Genomic DNA, 23,910 nt, shown 5'->3' with positions numbered 1-23,910 from the left:
GAAATATCGCCGCACAGAAATGAGTGAATTTCATTTAGCAAAAAGGGAATTTTTTTTTTATCGGTCATTTCAATACCAAACTCGGAAGCTTTTACTGCACCTATTTCGAAAACTCTCAGGTCAAAAAGTTGACTCATCACACAAATTCGGAACTTCCTTAGATTATGAGCCGAAGTTTTGAATGGATATTGGTTTTTAGGTAATAAAAAAACAGCGAGTTAGAAGATTTATTTGTTTATTTTACAAATTCATTACATTAGTATATAATTTAGCTGTGTGACGATGGATGAATGATCACTCCAACTAACTCTCGAGATACACAAAGTATTTACATTTTGTAACAATTTTCCCACGGATAAAATATATCTCTGTTTCCTGATTCTTAATTAGTTTGTATTTCACTTTCATTCTATTTTAGGAAGAACCATAAATAACAATTATTCACTATAGTAAGAAATTCGAAAAAAATAAAATATTTTTTGTATAAAAAGGCGATAAAAAATACATATTTCCTCCGACGAACTCAAAGAATGAACATTCCAAGGATGGATGATCGAAGAGGGAAACATAAATTAGTTTTCGGATAAATGCACAGCAAATCTCACTTGGAATGTGAAACACTTGTGGAAATTAGTAACATCAGATAAAAGTATAAAAAGAAGGTTTAAAAGTCTTCAACGCACAACCAACTGTGAAGTATTTGCGCAGCCAGTTCTCCTTCACTCCCGAGTAGAGCGGAACTACCTGCCCATCCAGGTTCATAACGAGCCGACATAGTCGACTAAACAAAAACTTTACCCCTGCGTCAGAATATAGCGCACGTCCCAGATTCCCACTCTAGATAATATAGTATGTAAATAAATATACATTTCTTAACAAACACGCGTACACTTCCACCATTATTGTGCCATCACCAGTCTCAGTCCTAGAATGTGAGCCCGGGGGGGAGTGCGGGTAAGGAGATTCCATCAGATGCGTTGTGTACAACAAATAAATACGGGGCATGTGACAGAGTTGGAAGGCATGAAGTTGTGTGCCGGTTGTATTCCTAATAACGCCTCAGTCTCTTGATATATCTCTTACAGCTCGTCCTTCCTGGGTGTGTCATCGTCCTCGTCTTCCTCTTCGGCCTCCTCCGAAGCCGCCTGGCCGTACTCTCCGTTGGACTCCACGAACTTGATGAGTCCTTCCAGCGTGCGCTCTCCGTTGTATTCCACCACCTTGTTGTCCTTGGTGTAAAGCTTGAGGGTCGGGAAGGAGGTGATCTTGGTGTGTTCCAGCTCGTTGGCGGTGGAATCCATCTTGGCGATGATGACGTCCTTGTTGGTGGAGTAGTTCTCTCCCAGGTTGTCGTAGATGGGCACCAGCTGCTTGCAGTGTCCGCACCTAGAGAAAACAACATATTTAACTCTCGTTTCTGACTTATTTCTGCGCGATATAAAGAACTATAATCGCAACATCGGCTTACCACGGGGCGTAGAATTCAACGAGGACAGTCTTGGTTTCATCGAAGACGACCGAGTCGAAGTTGGCAGAGGTGAGGGTCCACACGGGAGTCTTGTTCCAGTCATCGGGGAGATCCTGGCTGAGGAGGTGTTGCTTCAGTTTGCCAGCCAAGAAATCTGACACGAAGGTCTGCAATACGAAGACATGTTAAAAATTCCGCAGTAAGAATGAAGCCCCGCCAGTTGGAGCACTAATCGGTACAAATAAAATCATTGATAAAGATAATGGATCCTTACCTCAACATTCTCAGCGGTGAGGTCTGCCTTCTCGGGCTTGTATTTGGACATATCTTCTTCCAGTCCGATGAGTCGCATGGAGGGCACTTCCTCTTTCTTCATTCCGAAGAATTCCATAATTCTAAAAATATCAAAGTTGTTAATTATTCGTCAAGTAAGTAGCGTATTATAAGGAATATGCCAGCATTTATTTGCGACCCACCTCTGGTGATCATCTTCATCTGTATCGATTGTAACAAAAAGAACCTTTCCTCTGAATTTCTTGGCAGAAGCCTTAACGTTGTCTACGTGTTTAAAGTCTCCAGCTTCCTGCAAAATGATAAATCAAATATTATAAACAACGAAACATTTATAGTAAGTCAAATAAACGACAAGCCTCTAAAATAGAGTCTTTGCGGGTCGATCTTTTAAAAAAGTTACAAGTAATATTCTAAGTGTTAGTCCGGGACAGGAAGGGACTCACCTTGGACAGGAAGACGAGCAGATGGTTCTTGATCTCCCCTCCGAAGATCTTGGAGGCGGTTTCATGGGTGAATTCGACAATAAGGGGCAGGGCTTCGGCAGCAACCCACTTCTTGAGGTCAGCTTCCACTGTTTCTCCTTCGTAAACCACTTTGCCTTCATCAAACTAGAAAAAGAATCTCACTTTGTAATGACTGTTACATTCTTGATGTCCTAATGAATAAACAATGAGTATATTAAGCTTTCTTCACATACATAAAAAATAAATAAGTATCGCTCGTAGTAAAAACATATCGCTCACTCCTTTCAACAACATCACATATCAAAAAACTTGGTTTTTCAGGAGATCGTTTTTAAAGTTTAAAAATATAATAAAATGTATTAAAAATAAATATCAAGCCACTTATTGAACTTAATTTTTTTTTCCATTTCAAAAATATTTAGTATATTTAAAAAAATAATTAAACAATACCTTGTCTTCAAAATGCAAAAACAACACTTTCTGCCCTGTAGCGGGTAAATATTAAGTTAAAAATATGCCGCTTTTGCTGGGATATAGTACATTTTTCGACATTCCGAAAACATGCAAAACTGAAAATTGCCGATTTTTGATATATTACGTTGTTGAAAGGAGTGAGCGATATATAGTATGCATAACCTAGTGGTTGGTGCATTTGGCTACCTTACATGAGGTCCTATATTACATTCTCAGATATTTAATATTAGCTTAAACTGAAATCCAAAGCGCAGGATTGATCACTTTGGTTGATCAGTGATCAAGTTAACAATTTTTCGATTCTAAGCAGTACCCTATGCATCGCTAGGTGCAGATAGGGATCGGAAGAATAATTTTTTGATTCCTATTATCTAGTATAATATGTATACATAGTAGCCGAAAATGCCACAACTACAGTAATTAAATTATTACAAGAATCAAAAAATTTAATAACATTTTAATAATTACATAATGATACAGCAAATCAGTAAATTAATTCAATTAGTGAGAGGTCAAACTAGATAATCAATATAAGCTTATCAGTGAGAAATAAAAAATTTAAGATTATGTTAAATGATATTATAATGTACATATTTGATAAAGAGAGTTTGTTTTATTAAAATGTTGCCAGGCAGATACAAGAAAAATAACTGTGCTGTGTAAAAATAATAAAAAAATAATGCAAGGTTATATACTACTTGCGTTACTGTCTCCCAATTTTATATACCAATAATAGTCACGACTTTTTAAGGTTAAGTGAGTGACCTAAATATTAAAATTTATATATTTTATTTTATAGCTTGAAATTTCATAAAATAGTTTTATGTGTTTTGTAGTAAGTGTTACAAAATGCAGAGTGCAATAACATAGTTAATACCTTTTAGCAACATATTCAATAATAAAATTCCTCTTTGTTATTCCTTTATGACCTCCAAAAGAGCCAATAAATAATTAAATTAAAATGTAGACTAAATAAATAAATACAAGTGCACAGAGACATATTTTTAGGCATCTTAAAGTATCTACAATTTTAATCAAATTCAACAAACAAACAAAACTATTCAAGTGAGTTAAACAAAGAATAAACTGAACCAATAAAAAAATACCACATAAACTTGAATACACTTCTTTATTTTATTTGAACAGGTGTAGAATGGAGACATACATTAGTACTTGCCGTAACAAAATAGGTTAAATTTATTTTGTATTTTCTGTAATAAAATAAGCTAAATTTATTTTGTATTTTCTGCAATAAAATAAGCTGAATTTATTTCTTATTTTCCGTATTATATACTGTTTTACAGTGGGATTTTTTTTCTTCAAATTTAGCTGCAGAAGCTAAAGTTCACACAATTGAAGAAACAAATCAAATAAAAACTACATTAGTCACCACAATCACAGTAAATAATAAGAGAATTTAACCTTCAAATATAATTTTAATAATCTAAAAAAACGTTTTAAATTAAGCAATTGTTTTGTGTACGCCGTGGTATCTAAATAATTTATTCCGATAATAAATAATTTACTTAAATTTTAGTATTGAACATTGTTTCAAGTTGCTTAGTTGAGAATTCAGTATTTTTTTTCATCCCAATGTCGGAAAAAATATGCGAGGTTAGCTATGACGCATTATCACAAAGAACATGGGCAAGTGAGAACATTTCTCACACTTCAAAAAATGGCTCAATAGTTCTAACATTAAATATATACCACTTGCTGTGCTGTCCAGTTTCCGTTTACAGGATTCATAAGATCCTGTAAATGGAGATAGCTCTTAAGTGCGGTAAGCAGTCAACTGCTACCTTCATCTTTGTTACCTTCATCTTTCCCTCCAATTATTGCCAACATGACTACGTATTAACACAATGCTTGCGGGAAACGCTTAATAGCGTCTTTTACACACTGTTGGTAGAGAACGGGAGATTACAAGCGTTGTATTTGCTTACTTTTGGTGGAGCGCGAGAGACGTCAAAAAACAGGTCAGAATTGGATTTGCGTTTACTTGGGATTAGTATACTGAGGGCCGGGTAGCAGACTACAGACTAGAGTATAATTAAGGTCGGGGTTGATGAAAAAACCGCCTGACAACAATGTGTTAACGCACTATCTACGGGAAGGGTAATTTTACCGTTTCACTCGACTGGTGGTGTTCGGCGGGAAGGGTAATGCATAAGTTAAGGGATGTGTTGTTAGCAGGCTCACCTTCTTGAAGAGGATGACGCTTCCGCACTTGGCTTGAAACTCGCTGTAGACGTCCTCGTTGCTGGTGATGCCGAAGGCCTGGTCGTCCATGGCAGAGGCGACGGCGAGGAAGGCCTTGGCGGCGTCCGACTCGCGGTCCTTGAAGAAACCGATGGTGGCAACGTTCACCGACTCCACCAGGTCCTTGGCCTCCTGCACGCTGGTGAGCTCCTTCGCTGGCGGGCCCGTCTTCTTCAAGAGCCAGGCGACAATGTCGTCGGCTTGTCTGCCACCTGATAATTAAAATAATAAAAACATAAGGGTCATATATATCATCTTCTCTGGGTAGCATCTTCTACCGGAGTTTGGCTATCGTCAGGGCTATTAGGATCCTGAAGACTGCAGCCCGAAACATAATAATAATTTCAGGTGATTTATATAGCCTTATTTTCATAAAATACTACCAAAAGAGCTCTTATAAAGATGAGGATGACGATATGATGATAACGAGCGAGAAAAATTAAAAAAACAATGTATTTATAGTGTTCTTATAAATACAATCACAATTTCTAGACTGTATTTCTGGCATCTCTCACAGCCATCTTCCACGACTCTCCATTTGCAAGAAATTATCGAACTTGACCTTTACCAATCTCTCAAAATTGCATTTTCTTTACTGTACTTCATAACACATATTCTCGTGTACAAAATAATAGTTGGCGAAAAACCCTGGATATGAAAAATATTTAAAATATTACAATTAAAATTAAAAACTGGTTTGTCGCCAACCATATTCGCTGTTTATTTATTTATTTTAATATGCACACTACTCTGTAGCATGTAAATAATAGAGTCACCTAATATTTATAAGTATATCTGGGTTGTGACTTAAATGAAAATCTGTTAAGCTAAGAAAGCTAAAAGCTAATAAAGAAAATATAATTTTTAGTTATATTAAGTCTTAAGAAAATAAATGCAATCACTCGAGCGTGACATATAATATAAACATTAATCATAACAGGTTTGTCAGCTTCCTATTCAAATAACGCTATCTTTACAACATTTCACTTTAACGTTTGAAAAATATATTAACTTTATTTAATTGAAATAATGCATAGTGTACAGAATGAAAACAGCATTATTAAAATTATAAACTAACAATCTGGCTACTTTTTCATTTAAAACTATGAAACTGCGGGAGCCTTAATGCTTAGATTAGATAAACAAACATATTGAAAGACTGCTAAAACTGGTTTGTATTTGAACAAATAATGTTGAAAGTAAAAGCTGATAAACTTCAAGACACCACACAATACACGAATACTTAAAAATGGACATAAGTCGGAATAACAAGTGTGCAATGGAATTGAAATAAATTAGTAAAATGAGGCTTAATATTTTCTTTTCTTACCCTCGTGGGGATATTCGGGTAGAGATGGATGATCAAATAAAAAAACCGAATGAAGTAACAACGTCTTCAAAATAAGTTGCTACATAATTAGTTTTTTGGATTTGATTTACTTAGAGCTAATCAAGCCAATCGGTGCACACATTTGAATGTATATTTCTTATTTCTAGCTATTGTGTTATATATATTATATTATATTATATTATGTAATAGATTTATATTATCCACTGACACTTTGTGATGGAATTGCATTTTTAATTTATTATTAGATTAAAACCAATATTTTTAGCTTTTCCACTTTTTTATTTGACCAGCGACCGGGTTTCGTCGTTACCGACATCACCAGTCTGATGATGTCGGTAACGACGAAACCCGGTCGCTGGTCAAATAAAAAAGTGGAAAATCTAAAAATATTGGTTTTAATCTAATAATAAATTATATTATGTGTTATATATTCGACGTGTTATATGTACGCCTCCGTAGTGTAATGGTCAGCACGCTCGGCTACCGTTCTGGAGGTCCCGGGTTCGATTCCCAAGGGGGGTAAAATAAATATAAGTGATTTTTTCACTGTCATATTTATTCAATATTACCCTGGACTGGTACCTGAAGCGGAGGGCTGATCACCTTTCCTTCATGTGTAAACGATCAAGATAACACTGCGTTTATATGACGCAGTGCCCTATGCACCATTGGGGTGCAGATAAGGGTTTTATTATTATTATTTATATTCGACACATTACCATGAAAAGCTGGAAAGAAATATAAACTGAAAAAAAGTAGTGAATACCATCTCAAATCAGGTAAGTAAAAGAGTAACAGTTACCGATTCGTCATATCCCTCTAATTTCTATGTGTGATGGTACATCACTTAAGAAAAAGATAGCATTTGCTAGCAATGACAAAAAAAATGTATAATCATACATTTTGACTGATGGTGACAAAATTAGGATGGTTTTTCTGCCTATCTCAAATACTTGCAGGGATATTAGTTAGGTAAAATGAGCCCAGTAAGACTGCTCAGTAAACAATAATTGTGCTGGCATGTTTAAAATTATACATTCAGGTTTTAATCAGACTTCAAAGGACTTATGATAGTGTACATTTCCAAGTATATAAATAATAGCTACAGTGAAACGGAGATAAGCATATTTATCAATAAACATAAGTACAGAGGTTACTACACTCATATAACTTATTCCAGCATACAGTTAGTAAAATACATTATAATTATTTTTATTCTTCTTCTAAGCATTGTCCCCCCCTCCCCAAATGGAGTATAGGGCACTGCCATAATATAAAAATAGCGTTATCTTGCTCATTAATTACATGAATATGATTAGCTTGCAGCGTGCCCAGTCCAGGGTAACTCAAGTTGCGGCTGTTTGGCGTAACACGGCTCAAAGCATTCTTATAACTGGCCTCTATCATATATAATCACAGATTTTGCTCTGTCTCTTTCCTTTACCGAGATATTCATTATCCAAATAGACGCAAAATTGTATTAATTTGATACATGTTTTGGCAAAAAGCATTATTTTAAGTTAAGTTAAACTCGTTTATCTCAAAACGACTGTTTTTAACTTGCGGTTATTTGCCTTTGCACATTGGTGTAATACTACACTGCCGCACACCCAATTAGTATGAGCAGGGTAGCCACTCACCGTTGTATTCAGCGGGGTTGCCGTTCTTGAAGAACTTGAGGGTGGGGTAGCCCCGCACGCCAAACTGTTCAGCCAGGTCCTGTTCCTGGGTGGCGTCCACCTTGGCTAGCTTGATGGGGGAGTCCTGCCCGGCCAGCTGGGTGGCCGCCTTGGCGTACTCGGGGGCGAGGCTCTTGCAGTGACCGCACCACGGAGCATCTGTCAACAAACGCCAACATTAGCAAACAGTAGATCTCTTTACAACCAAAGATATATTTCTGATAATACCATCGAGCTAGAGGAATGAACGGAGAGCTGATACGAAACAACAACACAAAATTTTGACATTTTTACAAAAAGTTTTTGTAGTGGTGAGACAAATTATGACATTAATGAACTAATAAGTATAGGGGACAATTTATTATTGCAAGATCCAGGTTCTCACATTTCATTCCGTACCGGATTATTTTTTAATGCCTTGCATTCTTTCCTTATTTCATTATGAACATCTATCAAACATCGTTTTGCCACACATTCGTCTCAGGACACTTGTTTTTTTGGACGATATGATTGCCCCACAAGTAAACGATATAATTAGATACTAATAGTTTTATAAATTACAATACAATTATTAGTTGAGTATAAATGTTAATATGTATTGGAAATTATGTAAAGTGTAAGTCAGTTGACTTTTTTTTTAAATTTTATACTTTTTTATGAAAGGGAAAATTTTAATTCAGATTATTCTAATAATATTATATCACTGGTGAGAAGATGAAACAAAATTTCAATATTTTTCATCGACTCAAAATCACTTTTAATTGGTAATATATTTCTTCAAAAATCATTTACATATTGTCCGCTTAATCCGTACACTGTCTGGGAATACTTCACTGGAAGGAGTTAAAACATTGCAATCTAACCAATGAGCAGAATTTATTGATTCTAAAAATATACTTTGTTGAGTTCCATATGTAGGAAAGAATACTATAAATTGTATTTTTTGGAACCAATAAATTATTTTTTTATGGTTAATTTTTAATATTTTTGCTCTTTTTCTGTAATTCAAGCTCAGATGGAGTTAGACACTTTACAACGATATAATATAAAATGTCAATAATTCATTTCTAAGTGAAAACTGCACTTGCACAAAGACAAAAGAGCACACGTCACACAGAATAAAGAATCTACCCACTTTATTATGATGAAACCATATTGTAAAGTAATAATCAGAGAATGATTCGCATATTCTTTGTAAGATCTTGGTGTCACAGCAATAAAGTAGCCGGCGACGTGTTGCACCACACATGCTTTTTTTATAAATACTGGTTGACGTGTCACTTACTCGTACATGAAAACAAACCACAAAGGGATAATTTGATTCCACAAATATCGGTTTTAGTGACATACGATAAACAAAATATAGCTCGAATTATATTTGGGAATTGAACTCACATAATTCGAAATTAAAAGGTTAATATACTCACAGAATTCGACCAAAATGAACTCATTGTCGGCGATTGCACTAGGGAAGTTTTCTTTAGTCAAAACCAAGACATTTTCTTCTGTCTTAATTTCAGCTTCGCTGCGAGCCGCATTTAGGACGGCTAGCATTAAACAAATCGACGACCAGAAGTGCATTTTGAAAATCCGCCTATACACCGAGTAGAGCTAACTATTCACCACAAAACCCGCCGGCAGAAAGAAGACGATACCAGCGAAATGCCAAAATGAGATGCCGGCTGCACGTCAAGTACGTGGCAGCGTCGATCGTGGGTTACTCTGATTGGTGGAAATTTCTTCTGCCTAGAGATGTACTAGAAGTAATCGATATATTCTTACTAAGTAGGCTCCACAATAAATAAATAGTTCTCAATTTTGTATCAATCATTTCTGTACTTTGTAATTCTTAATAATACGAATCTTTATAGCATAATATTCATCAGAGAACAATCAACCTTGGCCAAAGAGTTTTTTGGTTAGCTACACTGTAAGGTTGTAAGGTCATTACGTTTGTGGACCTACAATTTTTAGTAAGCTACGATTCGGTTAAATAATATCTTATTTTTTACACACGTATGTACTAACTGGGTCATCTTTGTTGATTTACGATGTTTTTAATTTCTTATCCTTCTTACGATCAATTTAATAATCAAAAAACTCAGCCCATCTTTTCTGCATAAGTTTCAAGAATCTTGCGTTAAAGAAATGAGCATTAGCTAAGAGTGCGGCAATAGTTATTTTTGTTGAAACCACTGAAAAACTAAATACAAGTCGGATACATATTGCCAAAATTAAACATTTTCGAAATACGTTAAACTTGATTCACAGCAAACACTTACATGTTTATTATTTAAAATAATTTAATAATCGTTCCCGTTCCGCGAAAAGTACTGACGCTCAATCAATGTTATGTCCTTTTTTTACAAAAAAACAAATGGATTTTGCCGGTTACCACTTGAACTGATAATAAATAAGTATGGGATTTTAATTGTTTTACAATTTGAAAAAAATCTCTTAAAGTATATTCGGAAATAAAAAAAATTAACTACCCTTAAGAGGGTATTTAACGAAAAACTGAGTTATATTAACTGTTCAAGATAATTCTTTTGACTGTTTTTAATGTCATACAAAACGCTTTGGTAAAAAAAAATACTCTACCTAATAACAAAAATGACCAGTTGAAAACATTAGTCAAAATACCGATTGATGCCGATCTTCACCATCCCTAATAACTGACGTATTTCCCATATTTGATAAATTTGACGTTGATTTGACAAAAAGCTGAAAAAGAAAATAGGCGCAATGTCGTCTTTTCAATATCGATGAATTAATGGCTATTCGTGTACATCGGTTTATAAAGTATAATGGTGCAATCTAAATAGTGTTTTAATTGAAAACTGCACGTAATTTGACACGGCAACATGCAATAAAACACAATAAGTGGGTATATACAAATTAACATGATTTAACCTCTACGTCATCCGAATAAACATACATACACGTACTCGTTTCCTCGTTTTATCGTACAGTAAAATTTGACAAAATAAAGTATAATTAAGATAATCTTTACGTAGTTTAAAGTATTACTTAGTTTATAATTAATATTTTTACAAAAAATAATTAAACGTTCTTTCGTGTACTATATCGAATTTTCCCGCGTTCAATCTTTTCATGTGTTTCACTTCCGTTGGACCGTGGCGCCAATTTCCGAAAAAAGTGAAATATTAAAACACTATAAAAATAAAAATTATAAAATCAAAACTTTTAAACCTGTGGTAATATTTTTAAAAATTCGATGATGTTTAGAGTGTGTCTATAACCTGATTTTCCTTTTTTAGAACGTATTTTAGTGAATTTTTTATTTATTTTTTAAGTTGTACTTTCCCGTCACCTAAACATTTTCTTGTTTTCAATTTCCGTTTATTTGCGGCGCCAATTAATGAAATAAAAGACACATCAAAAATAGCTTTTAATATAAGAAAATAAATTATTTTAAAACACTTGGCAGGGTCCCAAATAATGTCAACACGTTTTACATATTTTTTTCAACGCAGTCTAGTGCGAACAGTATCATAACCGTAAAATCCATCAGCTTTTCCTATAATACAATATTATTTACTCTCGCGTTAGTAATAAAAGTGAAATAATCTACACAACACATAAACAAGTAATATTTTTATTTGTTATTTCAACAAAGATATTAAGTGATCGTACCGATGATGAAAGGATAACCGCAATGTAAAAAAAACCTTTCTTTTTTTAAATTCGCAAGTAATCTACAAAGGGAGTGTTTATCGTTTAAGTCACTATGGTGTTTATTATTTATAATTGTATTGTATTATATTACTTAGTATGTTTATTTACGTATAAAATGACTCAGAATTGTATATTTATATCAAACATTGCTTATTATTACATTTTCGAGCTTACTTTTTTTTTAACATAAAAGGGTTAGCTAAGAGACTTGATCACATCAAAATTACGAAAAATATTACTTTGATTGTTATTGTCCATTGAATTGAGAGCGTTCTTTTGATATATAAAACGTACGTATAACGTTTTGGCTCATAAAATCGTTATGATTGACCGTGGATTTTATTTTTGGATATTGTACACACCACATAATTCACGTGTAGATTATTTCGTAATAATTGTTTCCATACATTCATCGCTCGCGGCGTTCTCGCGTGAAGTGATACCAACCCCATAAATAAATAACCTGTTTCATATTTACAATAATCCAATATTAAAAAAAAACTTTTCAGTTCCAAATTCAAATCCAAATGCCTGATTACGAAGTAACGTCGGAAATATATTCGGAGTCGAATTACAAGACTGGTAAAATTCCATCAATTAAAGGAAGTAAGTTTTTTTATAAGTTTTACTAACATTATATTGAAGTTAAAAAATATTTTCTTTTGTTGAAAAATAAAAAAAAAATAAATACATAAAAATATTTAGAGCAATAATTTTACGTCTTCAGTAGTCCTTAGAGACAAAAAGTAGATTTTTTATGTATTTTTTTTAATAATAGAAAATATATAATGTTGTTATTTTTTTCGGGGATACCACACAGCATAAGGTAAATAAAAAAAAAAAAAATTCATGGAATAATCCAAATCCTAATATCATTCCTCTAATTCAAAAAAGACGAATGTTTAAAACATATTTTTTCATATAAAATGGATAAAAATATTTGTACATTTGTACACAAAGTTTTTTTTTCAAATAATATAAAGTATTATATTTGTCCGCTGACAACAGAGAAGGAAAACTTTCTAAATAGCTTAACACGGGCAGGAATCCAACTCCCCACCCAAGTATCCACCGTTCTTTCTGAACCTAACTCTAGAATTGCGGGCATAATTTCTAAAATGACAAAGCTAAACGCATTTAAACTATGAAATTTTGTATTAATTGTTATTATTATTTTCCATTATTTTTTGTTTGTAAATAAACATAATATTTGTCACTGGCAGAAACATCCTTTTACTGGGTGACTGCCAAATAAGTAATAAAAAAGTATTATGTTTATTTTTTTGAAATTCGTTTACATTATTTTTTATTCTTTGAACCCTCTTTAATGATAATTGATTATGTTTTGAATATTGAAAGCATTAACTTTGTGGATCATATTGATATATTATTTCGAGAAATAAAAATACTTGTGAGTGGATCAGAACACAAAGTATTTTTATTTCTCGAAATAATATATAATTGATTATTTATATATTGCCATTTTCATAAACTACTTCAAAGCGTTTTTAGTTTATTTTAAAAATAAAATCTCAATCTCACTGTTTCTAACTACTGGAAGAGTATTCCACGCCATTGACCTACAACAGCAAAAGCACGCTCGCAAAATATAGTGCGCTGGTTCCGTTTATAAGAATGCATAGTTAGGAGAGATTTTTTACTAAACATGTCACTACAAATATATTTTTTACAGATGTCGTATCAGATTTTCCATTTGTTTACCCGCAAGATTCTTCCAATGAAATTTCTCATGATGAGGACGGTGATTTAAGTGTTATAAGGCCACAGAAAGGAATCGTACAAATAGGTTTGTATTAATTTATAGCCAATAGGTTTATTGGTCATCCTTTAAATACAGATTTTTGCTCTCACAATGATCCACCTTCTGATGAGGTTGGTATTAATTATCAAACGTAAAAGTCTACCTCCATAGTGTAATGGTTAGGTTGGATTTGGTGACCGCGCTTGAATTCCCAGGTTCAATTCCTAGGGCGTGTCAAAAGATATTTTAAAATGATAATAATATTTATTTCATATTTTCCCGGTGCCTGTAGCGCAAGACTAATCAGTGTGACTTCATATGAACAACAATCAAGTCAACACTGCATCACTCTGATGCAGTACCCTATGCACCATAGAGTGTGGATAAGTTTTAAAATAAGGAAGAAGGATAATGTAGACTCGATTGATTATACTTGACAGGCACCGTGTAGACGCTCGACTGCGAAACTGTTGCCGCGGGTTAGATTCCCGCTAATTGCAAAATGAATTTAAGAAATATTTATTTTCAATTGGTCTGGGTGTTTGTGATGTATTTTTCACATTTACTTTCCCTATCCTTACTATCCTACCTGCAGACAAGCATCTAAAATGGACGCTTTGCGGGTTATTTCTTTTTTAACCAGTTAACTGCCGGCAGGTACATGTATGGCGGTACCCAGCACGCCGCTAATTTTAAGACAAAAATATAACCTTCTATACATATCGTTATTGATAGTGTAATAAAGTTTAATTACAAAGCTCCCTTTAATTTACGTTTAAAGTGGTAAAAACAAATTCTGTTTTAATTCTAAGTATGCAAAGATATTTTCAATAGATGTCACTATGTGTTCAATATATTTGTACATTTTAAATAATTGATTTTCTTTAAAACGGCGCGTCTTAAGACGTAACTTTTGTATGAGCGGCGCTCCGTTCACAGAAATTTATGCGTCTTAAGATGCTTTTGGCAGTTAACCGGTTAAAAAAACAAACAAGAAACTCGTTTGATTAATAAATAATACATTTTAATGATGGTAGTGGTTTGTACATTTTTTTTTTAGAGCACAGTATTAGCACAGCTCTCCCCCTGGTGGGGCTTCAAGTGTGGAGGGGGGCATTCCTTCTGGGGGACCTAGCTTTGCACTGGGGACACAATGGAGTCCTGAACAACAGCACAGTCCTGGAGCTAGGAGCTGGCACGGGACTTACTTCATTCGTTGCTGCTATGTATGCCAAGAAAGTCATATGCACTGGTAATTTTTATAAAAAAATTGAAAATTATCTATCCATCACGTCGTTTCACCGCAGGAATAGGCAGAGAAAATAGAATGCCACACCAATCTGTCTGATAAGGAAATAATGCATTATATTGCAAGGCATTCTAGCGAGTGTTTTTTGCTAGAATTTTCACTCATGAATTACATGAAATTATAGTAACTTTAAACATAAAGAGTAAATCCCCTCACCAGTAGGCATAGGCTATGAAACTTAAAAAGTTGAAGCCTGAGTAGGGTCATGATAAGCGGTGTTGCATAAGCCGTAGTTAGATTTCAGAGTCACTTGGACGTTAGGTAATTAAAAAAGGCATTAAATAACAATATTTTGAATTTCGTATGATTTTTTCATGTTTTTATTCAATGCTTAACCTGTACGGAGTATGGCCATACATTTACGGCCGATACAAAACATGATTAATATCAAAACATGTTTAAAACATGATTTATGGCAAAATTATCGATACTTCGAATAATTATGTTTACCGGTGTAAATACAAAGAAATATTCAAGAAAATATGTTGCTTATAGCACCAGCTCGGCTGTCCAAATTTAAAACACAGTAAGGGACATTTTTTTGTAGTAGGTTTTTTTTGCATTTTTGGACTAAGTAGAGTCTACTTAGTCCATAAATGCAAAAAAAACCTACTACAAAAAAAATGTCCCTTACTGTGTTTTAAATTTGGACAGCCGAGCTATGATATAAAATTATAAAAAGTAAAAAAAAAATAGCAAGAAAACTGACTCCCCAGATACAGTTTTGTCCGCAGAAACTCACTCCCGGACAGGTTAAAGTAAGTTTTTTTTTACCTAACGTCCAAGTGACTCTGAAATCTAGCTACGGCTTATGCAACACCGCTTATCATGACCCTACTGAGGCTTCAACTTTTTAAGTTTCATAACCTATGCCTACTCTGGATTACTCCTTATGTTTAAAGTTACTATAATTATATGGAATCATGAGTGAAAATTCTTGGCTAAAACACTGGCAAGGTTAAACTAAGAGAATTTTTAACTACTTTTAAAACTGATCTTAGATACACAAAGGTTTTCCATGTAGTATTTCTAGCCCAAAACTCCATTATAATCTAATTTACTAAGAGAGTTTTTAACTACTTTTAAAACTGATCTTAGATACACAAAGGTTTTCCATGTAGTATTTCTAGCCAAAAACTCCATTATAATCTAATTTACTAAGAGAATTTTTAACTACTTTTAAAACTGATCTTAGATACACAAAGGTTTTCCATGTAGTATTTCTAGCCCAAAACTCCATTATAATCTAATTTTATAATCTATTGGCATTTAATTTTGCTATTTTTCAGATGTTGATTTAGGCGGAATATTGAATTTAATTAGGATCAATGCTAATTTAAATAAATCACTTGTCAAATCTGAATTCCTGGTCACCAGTTTAGATTTTACAAAAGAATTTTCACCACAAATGGAAAATGAATTGTCATCGGTAGATATTGTATTTGCTGCAGATGGTGAGTTATTTTACATCATACTATCCTTTATAAGCAAAAAGATATTTCATGTTTAATTGTATTACTGAAAAAAAAAAAAATTCTGAAATAATGCCCCTAGAATGATTATTAAGAATATCGTTACTAGACACAGGCGATTGAATTAAAAAAAAAAATTAAATAACAACTGATTAGAAAAAAAAGTACTTATTTCGGTTTTTGGATTAAAAAACTTAAACCTCATCACATCAATCAGTGCACGCACATATTTGGTTGCATTTAGCATATTCCTAGCTCCTAATATATTTAAAATATAAAATAAAAGTATGAAAAAGTAACAAATACTATCCCAATCAGGTAACTGAAAAAGTAACTTTCTAAATAAAAGCTTTCTCAGTCCAACCATAGCCGGCTCCAGTGAACTCACTCATAAAGCATTACGGATTTATGATATTTGTAGGAGTTCCAAAAATTTTAGTAGTATGGTTGTCAATGATGGGTAGAACGGTGAATGTTACATGTGTGTAAAGTGATTACTTAACTTACTTACGACAGCACATAGGCCCTGTAAATACCCAGACTTCCATATTCTTCTTCATCTTCGTTGAGATGTCAAATTACAAAAGTAAGAGTTACCCATTAGTTGCATCTCTGATCGATATGCATTCTAATTTTTAGTTTTTACACATAACTGTTGAGAGTTTTCTAAAATTTTAGCAGAGATCAAATAATGTTTTGATTATGATCATCAAGATATGATAACAATCACGCACTTGGATTTTTTTCAGTTATCTACGACGATACATTAACCGATGCATTCGTGAATGTGCTGGAGAAGTTGTTAAATGCTCCTCCGTGTAAGAAGATAATTATCGCATTAGAAAAGCGATATGTATTTACATTAGCTGATATGGACTCGGTTGCTCCGTGCTACGAAACATTCCTTACTTTATTGGACAAAGCCAAATGCAGGAACCTCAAACGCAACTGGCACGTCCAACAAATTCCAATAGATTTTCCACAGTACTTTACCTATGACAGAGTGAAAGAACTAATTCTATGGGAATTATCTACTGGTACTTTATAATCTAATAAATAATATTAATAAATAATAAAAAAAGATTTGTTTTATTTATATAAATTATGGGATTACACGAGGTTATCGACTTTTGTACTGCATTTTTCGTATCTGCCAAAAAATAAATAGAAAATTATGAAGGTAATTTTTTTTTTTCACAATTTCAAATTATTTTTAAAAAATCTTTAATTTTTTTTCAATTGGTTACAATAGGACATTTTCAAATGGTTAAAATTTTATATTGCATTTGCTGTCATAATGCATTATTTTAATTTTTTTATTCATTACAATGTTAGGACAGCATTGAAACTGGTTATTGATCAACATTACTCCATAAAATTGATCTTGAATTATGACAATATGTGATTTATAAAAAGGTAATGAAATTTGTTCAGTGTTTTTATTTTTTTTTATTTAAACTAGATTCATAAAAATCAATCACAAAACAAAACAAAATAAAATGTTGTATATGCATTTAAAAAATACATATTTACCATGTAAACATCATATGGAATTCTTTATTTCTATTGATTCAAGTGAAGTATTATAGTAAAATAATCCTTATCAACTGTACGCTGTATAATCCTTACATACACATAAATTTTTTTGATGTTTTTTTTAGAAATGTATTTCTAAATAAAAACTGTCATAATGTCAATCAGATATTTCATTTTGCACTAGTAAATCTATTTAAAATAAATATACGCATGACCGAGAAAAGATCATACACTTTGGAGCGATTCAATGTCACCCTTTTGTCAATTTATTTTGATAACGTTTGTTAAAACAAATGATCTTAACCTTATGGATATCTACGATATTTTACCAGAAAAAGGCAGACAGGTAATAAATTGAATTCAATAGGAACCATTGGTAAATTAGCTGCTCAAAATAATAGTGATCTTTTACAGTGGTTGGTTTGAGTATATGGGAAAAAATAATAATCAACTTATTTCAAATTGCCATTAACTTCAAAACAAAAATGTATTTAACTTGATCAGAGAATATGACTTCCTCATTTGATAGTTCCGGGCTTGTTGATCTTTCTCTTTGTTCAATATCTCCACTGTGTTAAGAACCACTTCGCTGTTTCCCGCTTTCTCTATGGCGTAGATAACTTGAACTTCCGGATTGAATTTGACTGCCTTGTTTTTATTGCTAGCTTTTGCCGTGCTCTCTTCGCTCTCTTGTACTTTACTATTGACTTTTGCATCGCCTGGGAAATATATCAGTTTTAAAATAATACTTATTAACAGAGATGGGGAAAAAAGATAACAAATTCATTTTATTTATCTTTATTACAAACGCTGAGGTAAAGAGTGCAAGGCTCAAAAGTTCATATGGCATATACATTATTTAAAATACAATGAAAAAAATTAAGACATATTTTGAACACAATTTAAACACATTTGAAATGTATTGAAAAAATGTTTTTTCATAAACAATGTACAAAAAAGTTCTTTGAATTAAGAGAATATACTTTTTGATGGGGATTACCCTTTCATTTCATTCACATTGAGTGTTTCAAACATACCCAAAATCAAATATTTTATACACGTTGTTTCAAATATGCCAACGCTCATTTATTGATTAAAAGTATTTATTTTTTTAATTACCAACACTGACATGGTGCAAAATCAAACCAAGTCCGTGTTTCAGAGTGAAGTGTAAGATTTACTATAGCCATTAAATTTAAACGAAACCCATACAAGATTCCAACCTTAGACCCTTACACACCACAATAAACTACAAACACATTACACTGCATAGACTGCAAGATTTACGTTCATTAGTAAATAAACATATATGATATTTACATAATAATTTACCATTGTCGTTGGAAATAGCAGCATGTAACTCACTGTTTATATCGTACTTATGTAGTGCAGGTTTTATCTTCAAGCCTGGCTCATTCATTCCAAACATTTTATGTCTTTGCTGAATGGAGAAGGTCTTACCAGCCTGCAAAAGAACATTCCCATTTTTAATTTTTATTTTTTTTACTTCGCAAGAATCTAATCTTAATTTTTTTCATGTGTAATACAAGCTAATAAATGCCAAATAATTCTACAAGTATCCTTGGAGGCAGTATTTTATTAAAATGGCTCTATATAAATTATCCAAGAATATTATCATTCAGTATATTTTTATCGAGTACACATAGTTCAAAATAAGCAGGAGTGGTTTTATGTGGAGATTGGATTGATAAAATGACTAGTTTTGTAATTGAAATATGCTCACACTTTCACTTTCAATTGGAGATTAATCAAATAAATAAAATAACAGAAATGCCACCTCACTAACTTCATTTTGGTTAGATGGTCTTCTAAAACGTGCCATAAATAGATTCTATCAAAATGACACTTAAATAAAGGAAGTATAAAAATAGTTAATTAGATAAAAAGCAAATTGTTTTAATAGTAGATATGTATATTTAATCGGGCTAAGCTTTTCTAACTTTATTAAAAATAACTCCTATAATTGGAGATAATCCAGATCTGTGAAAAAGTATTTGGACACACTCAAAATATTGTATATTAGCTTTTCTTTTATAATTTAATCTTATAACATATTAAAAAACTAATGTCAAATAATCAGTGTGTAAATAATCAGTGTCAACGCAGGTACATGTGTATTGCCCCCATTTGAATCAATGTATCCCGAGAATCAATACAGCCCGGATAATGAAGATTTTACTATAGTATGAAAAAATCTAGGTACAGTCTTGGCCAGACTTACATTTTTATGCTGCGGAAACGATGACACAAGATTCACCTTATCATTGCTGCTGTGGGTATGTTTTAACGCAATAGGCGGTTCATGGCGGAACTTCTGATGCTCTCTTTTTTTAGATCCGAAAGATTCTTGCATTCTACATGCATTCAGAACAATATTTATACTAGCCAGATCCAGCTTTTCTTGGCCGCTGTACTTCTTACGTGCTTCTCGACATTCATTCGATGAAGTGTCAGGTATTTGTATATTGGTGAACACTCTACGTGGGCTCTCTTCAACAGAACTTGGTTGGCTTTCATTATTCCCAGTTGCATTTGAAATACCTGGCATAATGTCACTGGATATATCTAAAGAGAATAAAATAATATCTGAACCTTAAAGCGGTAAGTCCAAATGTCACATTTGGAAATTTGTCGGGAAAGATTTGAATTAATATACAGTGAAACCTCTATCTGTCGTTCCTCAAATAATCATTTTCCAGGATGTGTCCTTTATTTCTTCTACCCCGAATTATTTCATACAAAAATAGATCGCATCGATCGTTTCTATCCACCATTTTACCGCATTCATCATTTGAATTATGCTACATATTTGATATAATTTGTCTATTTTTTTTTTTTAAATTTCTATTTTCTCAATTTTGTTACATTCGACGACAATATTTCAACATGTGGGATACAGAATATCTAAAGCTTTTGTGATGGATACAGCAGAAGAGGTCATATCTTTGGGTTCTGTTCAACTTATTATTTTTTTTAATAAATACATTTATTGACATCTAAAACTTGTTATCTTCAAATTTTCACCTACTAATGGTTATGCAGATTGGCAGCACGGTATCTTTACTCGATCGTATGTCCTTGTGTATTGACTTCTTTATCCCGCATTCATAGTTTATTTCAATAGGTCCCTTTAAAAACGATAGATAGAGGTTCCACTGTAAATATCTCAACAAATTAAAATTATATGTTGCTTCCACAATGCAGTGGTTATATGTTGGATACAGTACTGAAGGTCCCAGGTTTATTAATCACTCTGGACTGGTACCTGAAATATAGGACGATTTCCTTGCTCTCTGTTATTAACAATTTAGATAATACTGTGTTAATGTTATGCAGTACCCTATGGATCATTAGGTGAGGACGAGAATCAGAAGAAGAATCTATAGTTTAAATTTTAAAAATTAAATTAAAGATTGAATATATACTTTTACCCTCATTCTCAAGAACACTCATTGATTGAAGTTCAGGAGTTAGGCATTCGTCTTCCAACATTGGCTGATTATTGGCTTCCAAATTATTATCTAACTGGCTGAGATGCGACATTTTGACAGTAAATTTAAATTTTTAAAAAAGCAAAAAATGTAAAAATACATGCAGCACCATATTCTAATTTTGAAGAGCAAATATGCACTCAAAGTACTTACTTTCAACGATTTTTTTTTAAAAAGAAAACATAAATTAAATACATATACGAAATACTGCAATGATCAAAAGATATTTTTGATTACCTACTCTACTATTATTTGTAGTAACATGTAAGATCTCTTTGGCAATGAGTAATAATTATTAATTGTGTAGCAGGAAAGTAATGAGCTCTGTGTTCGGATGGAACATGCCTGTTCAAGAGAAAAGTGTAGTCAAATTATAGAAAATATATGTAAAGGACAGCTCTGGATGGAACAGTGCTGTTATTTTCTCATTCTAGCATGTCTGTTTATTTTTGCTCCCTTAACTTTTTAACCACAGTTGGCATTCTGTCTTTGATACCTCCAGCAGTACCCAACACATATTAAAACACAATTTATGAGAGCACAACTACTTCTAAATTTTGAACATAGAGGAAAAAATGTGGGAAAGTCAACCATGAGGTATTTATTTTTAGCAATATATTTGATTTTGCTTAGAAGATATAAACTTATTATGTAAACATTTAAAAAAATTACCTTATTCTTCTTCTCCGTATTCCTCATTGCTGAGGGTTGTGGCTTGCAGAAGCAATGACTTCTCCAGTTATCCCTTGACTGCGCTGCATGTAGCGCTCCAACCACTGAGGTGCCTGCTGCTGCCTTAATTTGATCGGTCCATCGTGTGAGGATCTTCCTCTCCCTCTCTTTCCCTCCAGGCTACCGATAACAACTAGTCATTCCAGGCTACCCACTTTGCCACGCGCAACGTGTCCAAAGAACTGGAGAATCTGTCGGGTACAGACATTGGTCAGAGTCAAGCCATCCAAGCATAGTTCCTATTTTGTGAGCATTTAAAAAAAAATACCTTATACCAGTAAATAAATAACAAATACATAATAAATGTTTAGTTACATGCTCTGATGGATTCAATATTATATAAAAAAAATGTTGATTAAAAATAAATAAAAATTCATTTGAAAATCAAAATAATCTATTTTGAAAATCACTTTTTTGAACAGTCAAAAAAAACTAAACCTGTAGAGGAAATAATGAAACAATTTGAAAAGAAAAAATCTGATTTATTAATCTAAATCATAAAGCTTACAAATACATATATTAAAATATGAAAGTAACACCTTATTCCTGAAAACATTTGGTCAGTACAAAAACTATTCACACAAAATAATAACACTTAGTAAATATTTACAGATATAGCTGAACATTCGATGAGAATCTAGTGTTTTATTATGCAAAGGCACTGATTTTCTATATTTGAATGATTTTCAAATGAAAAAAAAACTGCTCCCTGCTATAAAAAACATTAATTCATGTACATAATTATTCCATTCTTAACCAACCAAGTACCTGTACATCAATAATTTGAAAAGAAAGCCTGTATATATAAACATGTATTCATTTTTTAATAATTTCATAACCATAGATAACTGAAACCACAGATAATAAAACATTACTTATTGTAAACCTCTCAAAGAGTAAGTATCAAGCTTATTATGCCAAGGGAGTATGGGTATGCCCTTTAATTTAAGCACTGTCAAATTAATTTAAAAAAAAGGACGATTGTGGAATATCGCAGATTTTTTAAGTTTTATTGTAATTATCCGTAGTAAGAATGTAATTCTAATTTAAAATTTGTTTTGAAAAACAATGGTTGAAGATTACTTTAAGTTTGATCATAATAACTTTCTTATCCACAAAAAGTTTTTCATATTGTGAAAAAAAACTCACTCCTCAGATACAGATCAGGTTGCAAGAATTCACCCGCCGGTAGATAAAATATGAGATATTTCCACCACACATAAATGCATTACACAGTGTTTTTGGTATCCATATTGACTTATAGATTTTTAATTGAAGTTTTATTTGGTAAATAGCACTATTTCTTAAAATAAATTTTCATGTTTCGATGCATTCCCCATCATTTTCAAATACTATACTGATGAATAAACAATCTCCCTGGGGTTAAATCCAGTATTTGAATTGGCATCAAAAATATTGTTATAAATTATATCTAAAATGAATATTTCAAGCAATAACTATGTAATTATCCTTTTTACACCATCAAAAATAACTTTGTTAGAAATTCATCACATATCTTGTTATAACTTAATTACAAAATACGGTGTTTGAAAATGATGCGGAGTGCATCGATACACTTGTCACAATAGATTTTAATTAATATTGTTATTTAGCAAATAAAACTTAATAAAAAAATGGAAAGATATTACCACAAAGTGAATGTCAAATCAATTAATGATACAAATTATTTTATATACATACATAAGTGCCTTCCCTTTTCATCTCACCATTTGTTAGTTTCAACTTAATGATAAATTTCATTTACTCTCCATTCTCAATTCATTTTTACATGAAGTATATAACAAACAGAATCACTTCCTAACGTCTTATTCCATGGCAGTGACTATAAACAAGATTAATTATCAATATACATTGTATATGTAAGTCCAAACTCTA

General features: G+C 32.5%; 3 protein-coding genes across 13 annotated transcripts; 1 reads left to right on the top strand and 2 right to left on the bottom strand.

The window, feature by feature from the left end:
* Positions 1-218: 218 nt before the first annotated feature.
* Pdi (protein disulfide isomerase) lies at positions 219-9,659 on the bottom strand. The gene is made up of 8 exons (XM_088267873.1): positions 9,420-9,659; positions 7,954-8,151; positions 4,903-5,174; positions 2,206-2,370; positions 1,945-2,051; positions 1,743-1,863; positions 1,469-1,635; positions 219-1,386 (listed from the first exon to the last, which is right to left on the bottom strand). The coding sequence occupies exons 1-8, from the start codon at positions 9,571-9,573 to the stop codon at positions 1,080-1,082; spliced, it is 1,491 nt and encodes a 496-aa protein (XP_088123999.1). The 5' UTR covers positions 9,574-9,659; the 3' UTR covers positions 219-1,079.
* A 1,006-nt stretch (positions 9,660-10,665) lies between these two features.
* Positions 10,666-17,317, top strand: LOC148304735 (methyltransferase-like protein 22). Of its 5 annotated transcripts, none has more exons than XM_088267874.1 (6): positions 10,666-10,875; positions 12,201-12,297; positions 13,385-13,498; positions 14,514-14,705; positions 16,052-16,216; positions 16,984-17,317. In XM_088267874.1, the coding sequence occupies exons 2-6, from the start codon at positions 12,219-12,221 to the stop codon at positions 17,280-17,282; spliced, it is 849 nt and encodes a 282-aa protein (XP_088124000.1). In that variant the 5' UTR covers positions 10,666-10,875; positions 12,201-12,218; the 3' UTR covers positions 17,283-17,317. The 5 variants fall into 5 exon arrangements, with proteins under 5 accessions (XP_088124000.1, XP_088124001.1, XP_088124004.1 ...); XM_088267875.1 differs by having other exon boundaries at positions 10,678-10,879; XM_088267878.1 differs by lacking the exon at positions 10,666-10,875 and adding an exon at positions 11,188-11,210.
* A 342-nt stretch (positions 17,318-17,659) lies between these two features.
* Positions 17,660-21,390, bottom strand: LOC148304734 (uncharacterized). Of its 7 annotated transcripts, none has more exons than XM_088267818.1 (5): positions 21,217-21,390; positions 20,820-20,946; positions 20,013-20,356; positions 19,136-19,235; positions 17,660-18,489 (listed from the first exon to the last, which is right to left on the bottom strand). In XM_088267818.1, exons 1-5 carry the CDS (start codon positions 21,226-21,228, stop codon positions 18,245-18,247), a joined length of 828 nt encoding a protein of 275 aa, XP_088123944.1. In that variant the 5' UTR covers positions 21,229-21,390; the 3' UTR covers positions 17,660-18,244. The 7 variants fall into 7 exon arrangements, with proteins under 7 accessions (XP_088123944.1, XP_088123938.1, XP_088123942.1 ...); XM_088267812.1 differs by having other exon boundaries at positions 19,091-19,235; positions 21,217-21,389; XM_088267816.1 differs by having other exon boundaries at positions 19,091-19,235; positions 20,820-20,919; positions 21,217-21,388.
* Positions 21,391-23,910: the final 2,520 nt, after the last annotated feature.

Source organism: Brachycentrus maculatus, unplaced genomic scaffold (genome assembly GCF_059751285.1).
Source record: "Brachycentrus maculatus isolate JH-2025_06_01 unplaced genomic scaffold, ASM5975128v1 h1tg000306l, whole genome shotgun sequence".
In the NCBI taxonomy this organism is placed as follows: Eukaryota; Metazoa; Arthropoda; class Insecta; order Trichoptera; family Brachycentridae; genus Brachycentrus; species Brachycentrus maculatus.
Note: the sequence above shows the minus strand (reverse complement) of the source record. Positions and strands in the feature narration are given on the sequence as shown.

What these genes read in the sequence shown, in the direction of transcription:
- Pdi (XM_088267873.1), bottom strand. Translation starts at nt 9,573, where the DNA reads ATGCACTTCTGGTCGTCGATTTGTTTAATGCTAGCCGTCCTAAATGCG. An exon ending in GCGTCATCCTCTTCAAGAAG is followed by an intron (nt 2,371 to 4,902) that starts GTGAGCCTGCTA and finishes TTCTTTTTCTAG; the next exon opens with TTTGATGAAGGCAAAGTGGT. An exon ending in TGCTCGTCTTCCTGTCCAAG is followed by an intron (nt 2,052 to 2,205) that starts GTGAGTCCCTTC and finishes ATCATTTTGCAG; the next exon opens with GAAGCTGGAGACTTTAAACA.
- LOC148304735 (XM_088267874.1), top strand. Translation starts at nt 12,219, where the DNA reads ATGCCTGATTACGAAGTAACGTCGGAAATATATTCGGAGTCGAATTAC. An exon ending in CAAGAAAGTCATATGCACTG is followed by an intron (nt 14,706 to 16,051) that starts GTAATTTTTATA and finishes GCTATTTTTCAG; the next exon opens with ATGTTGATTTAGGCGGAATA. An exon ending in TATTGTATTTGCTGCAGATG is followed by an intron (nt 16,217 to 16,983) that starts GTGAGTTATTTT and finishes GATTTTTTTCAG; the next exon opens with TTATCTACGACGATACATTA.
- LOC148304734 (XM_088267812.1), bottom strand. An exon ending in GCCAATCTGCATAACCATTA is followed by an intron (nt 20,357 to 20,819) that starts GTAGGTGAAAAT and finishes TATTCTCTTTAG; the next exon opens with ATATATCCAGTGACATTATG. An exon ending in CGTTTCCGCAGCATAAAAAT is followed by an intron (nt 19,236 to 20,012) that starts GTAAGTCTGGCC and finishes GTTCTTTTGCAG; the next exon opens with GCTGGTAAGACCTTCTCCAT.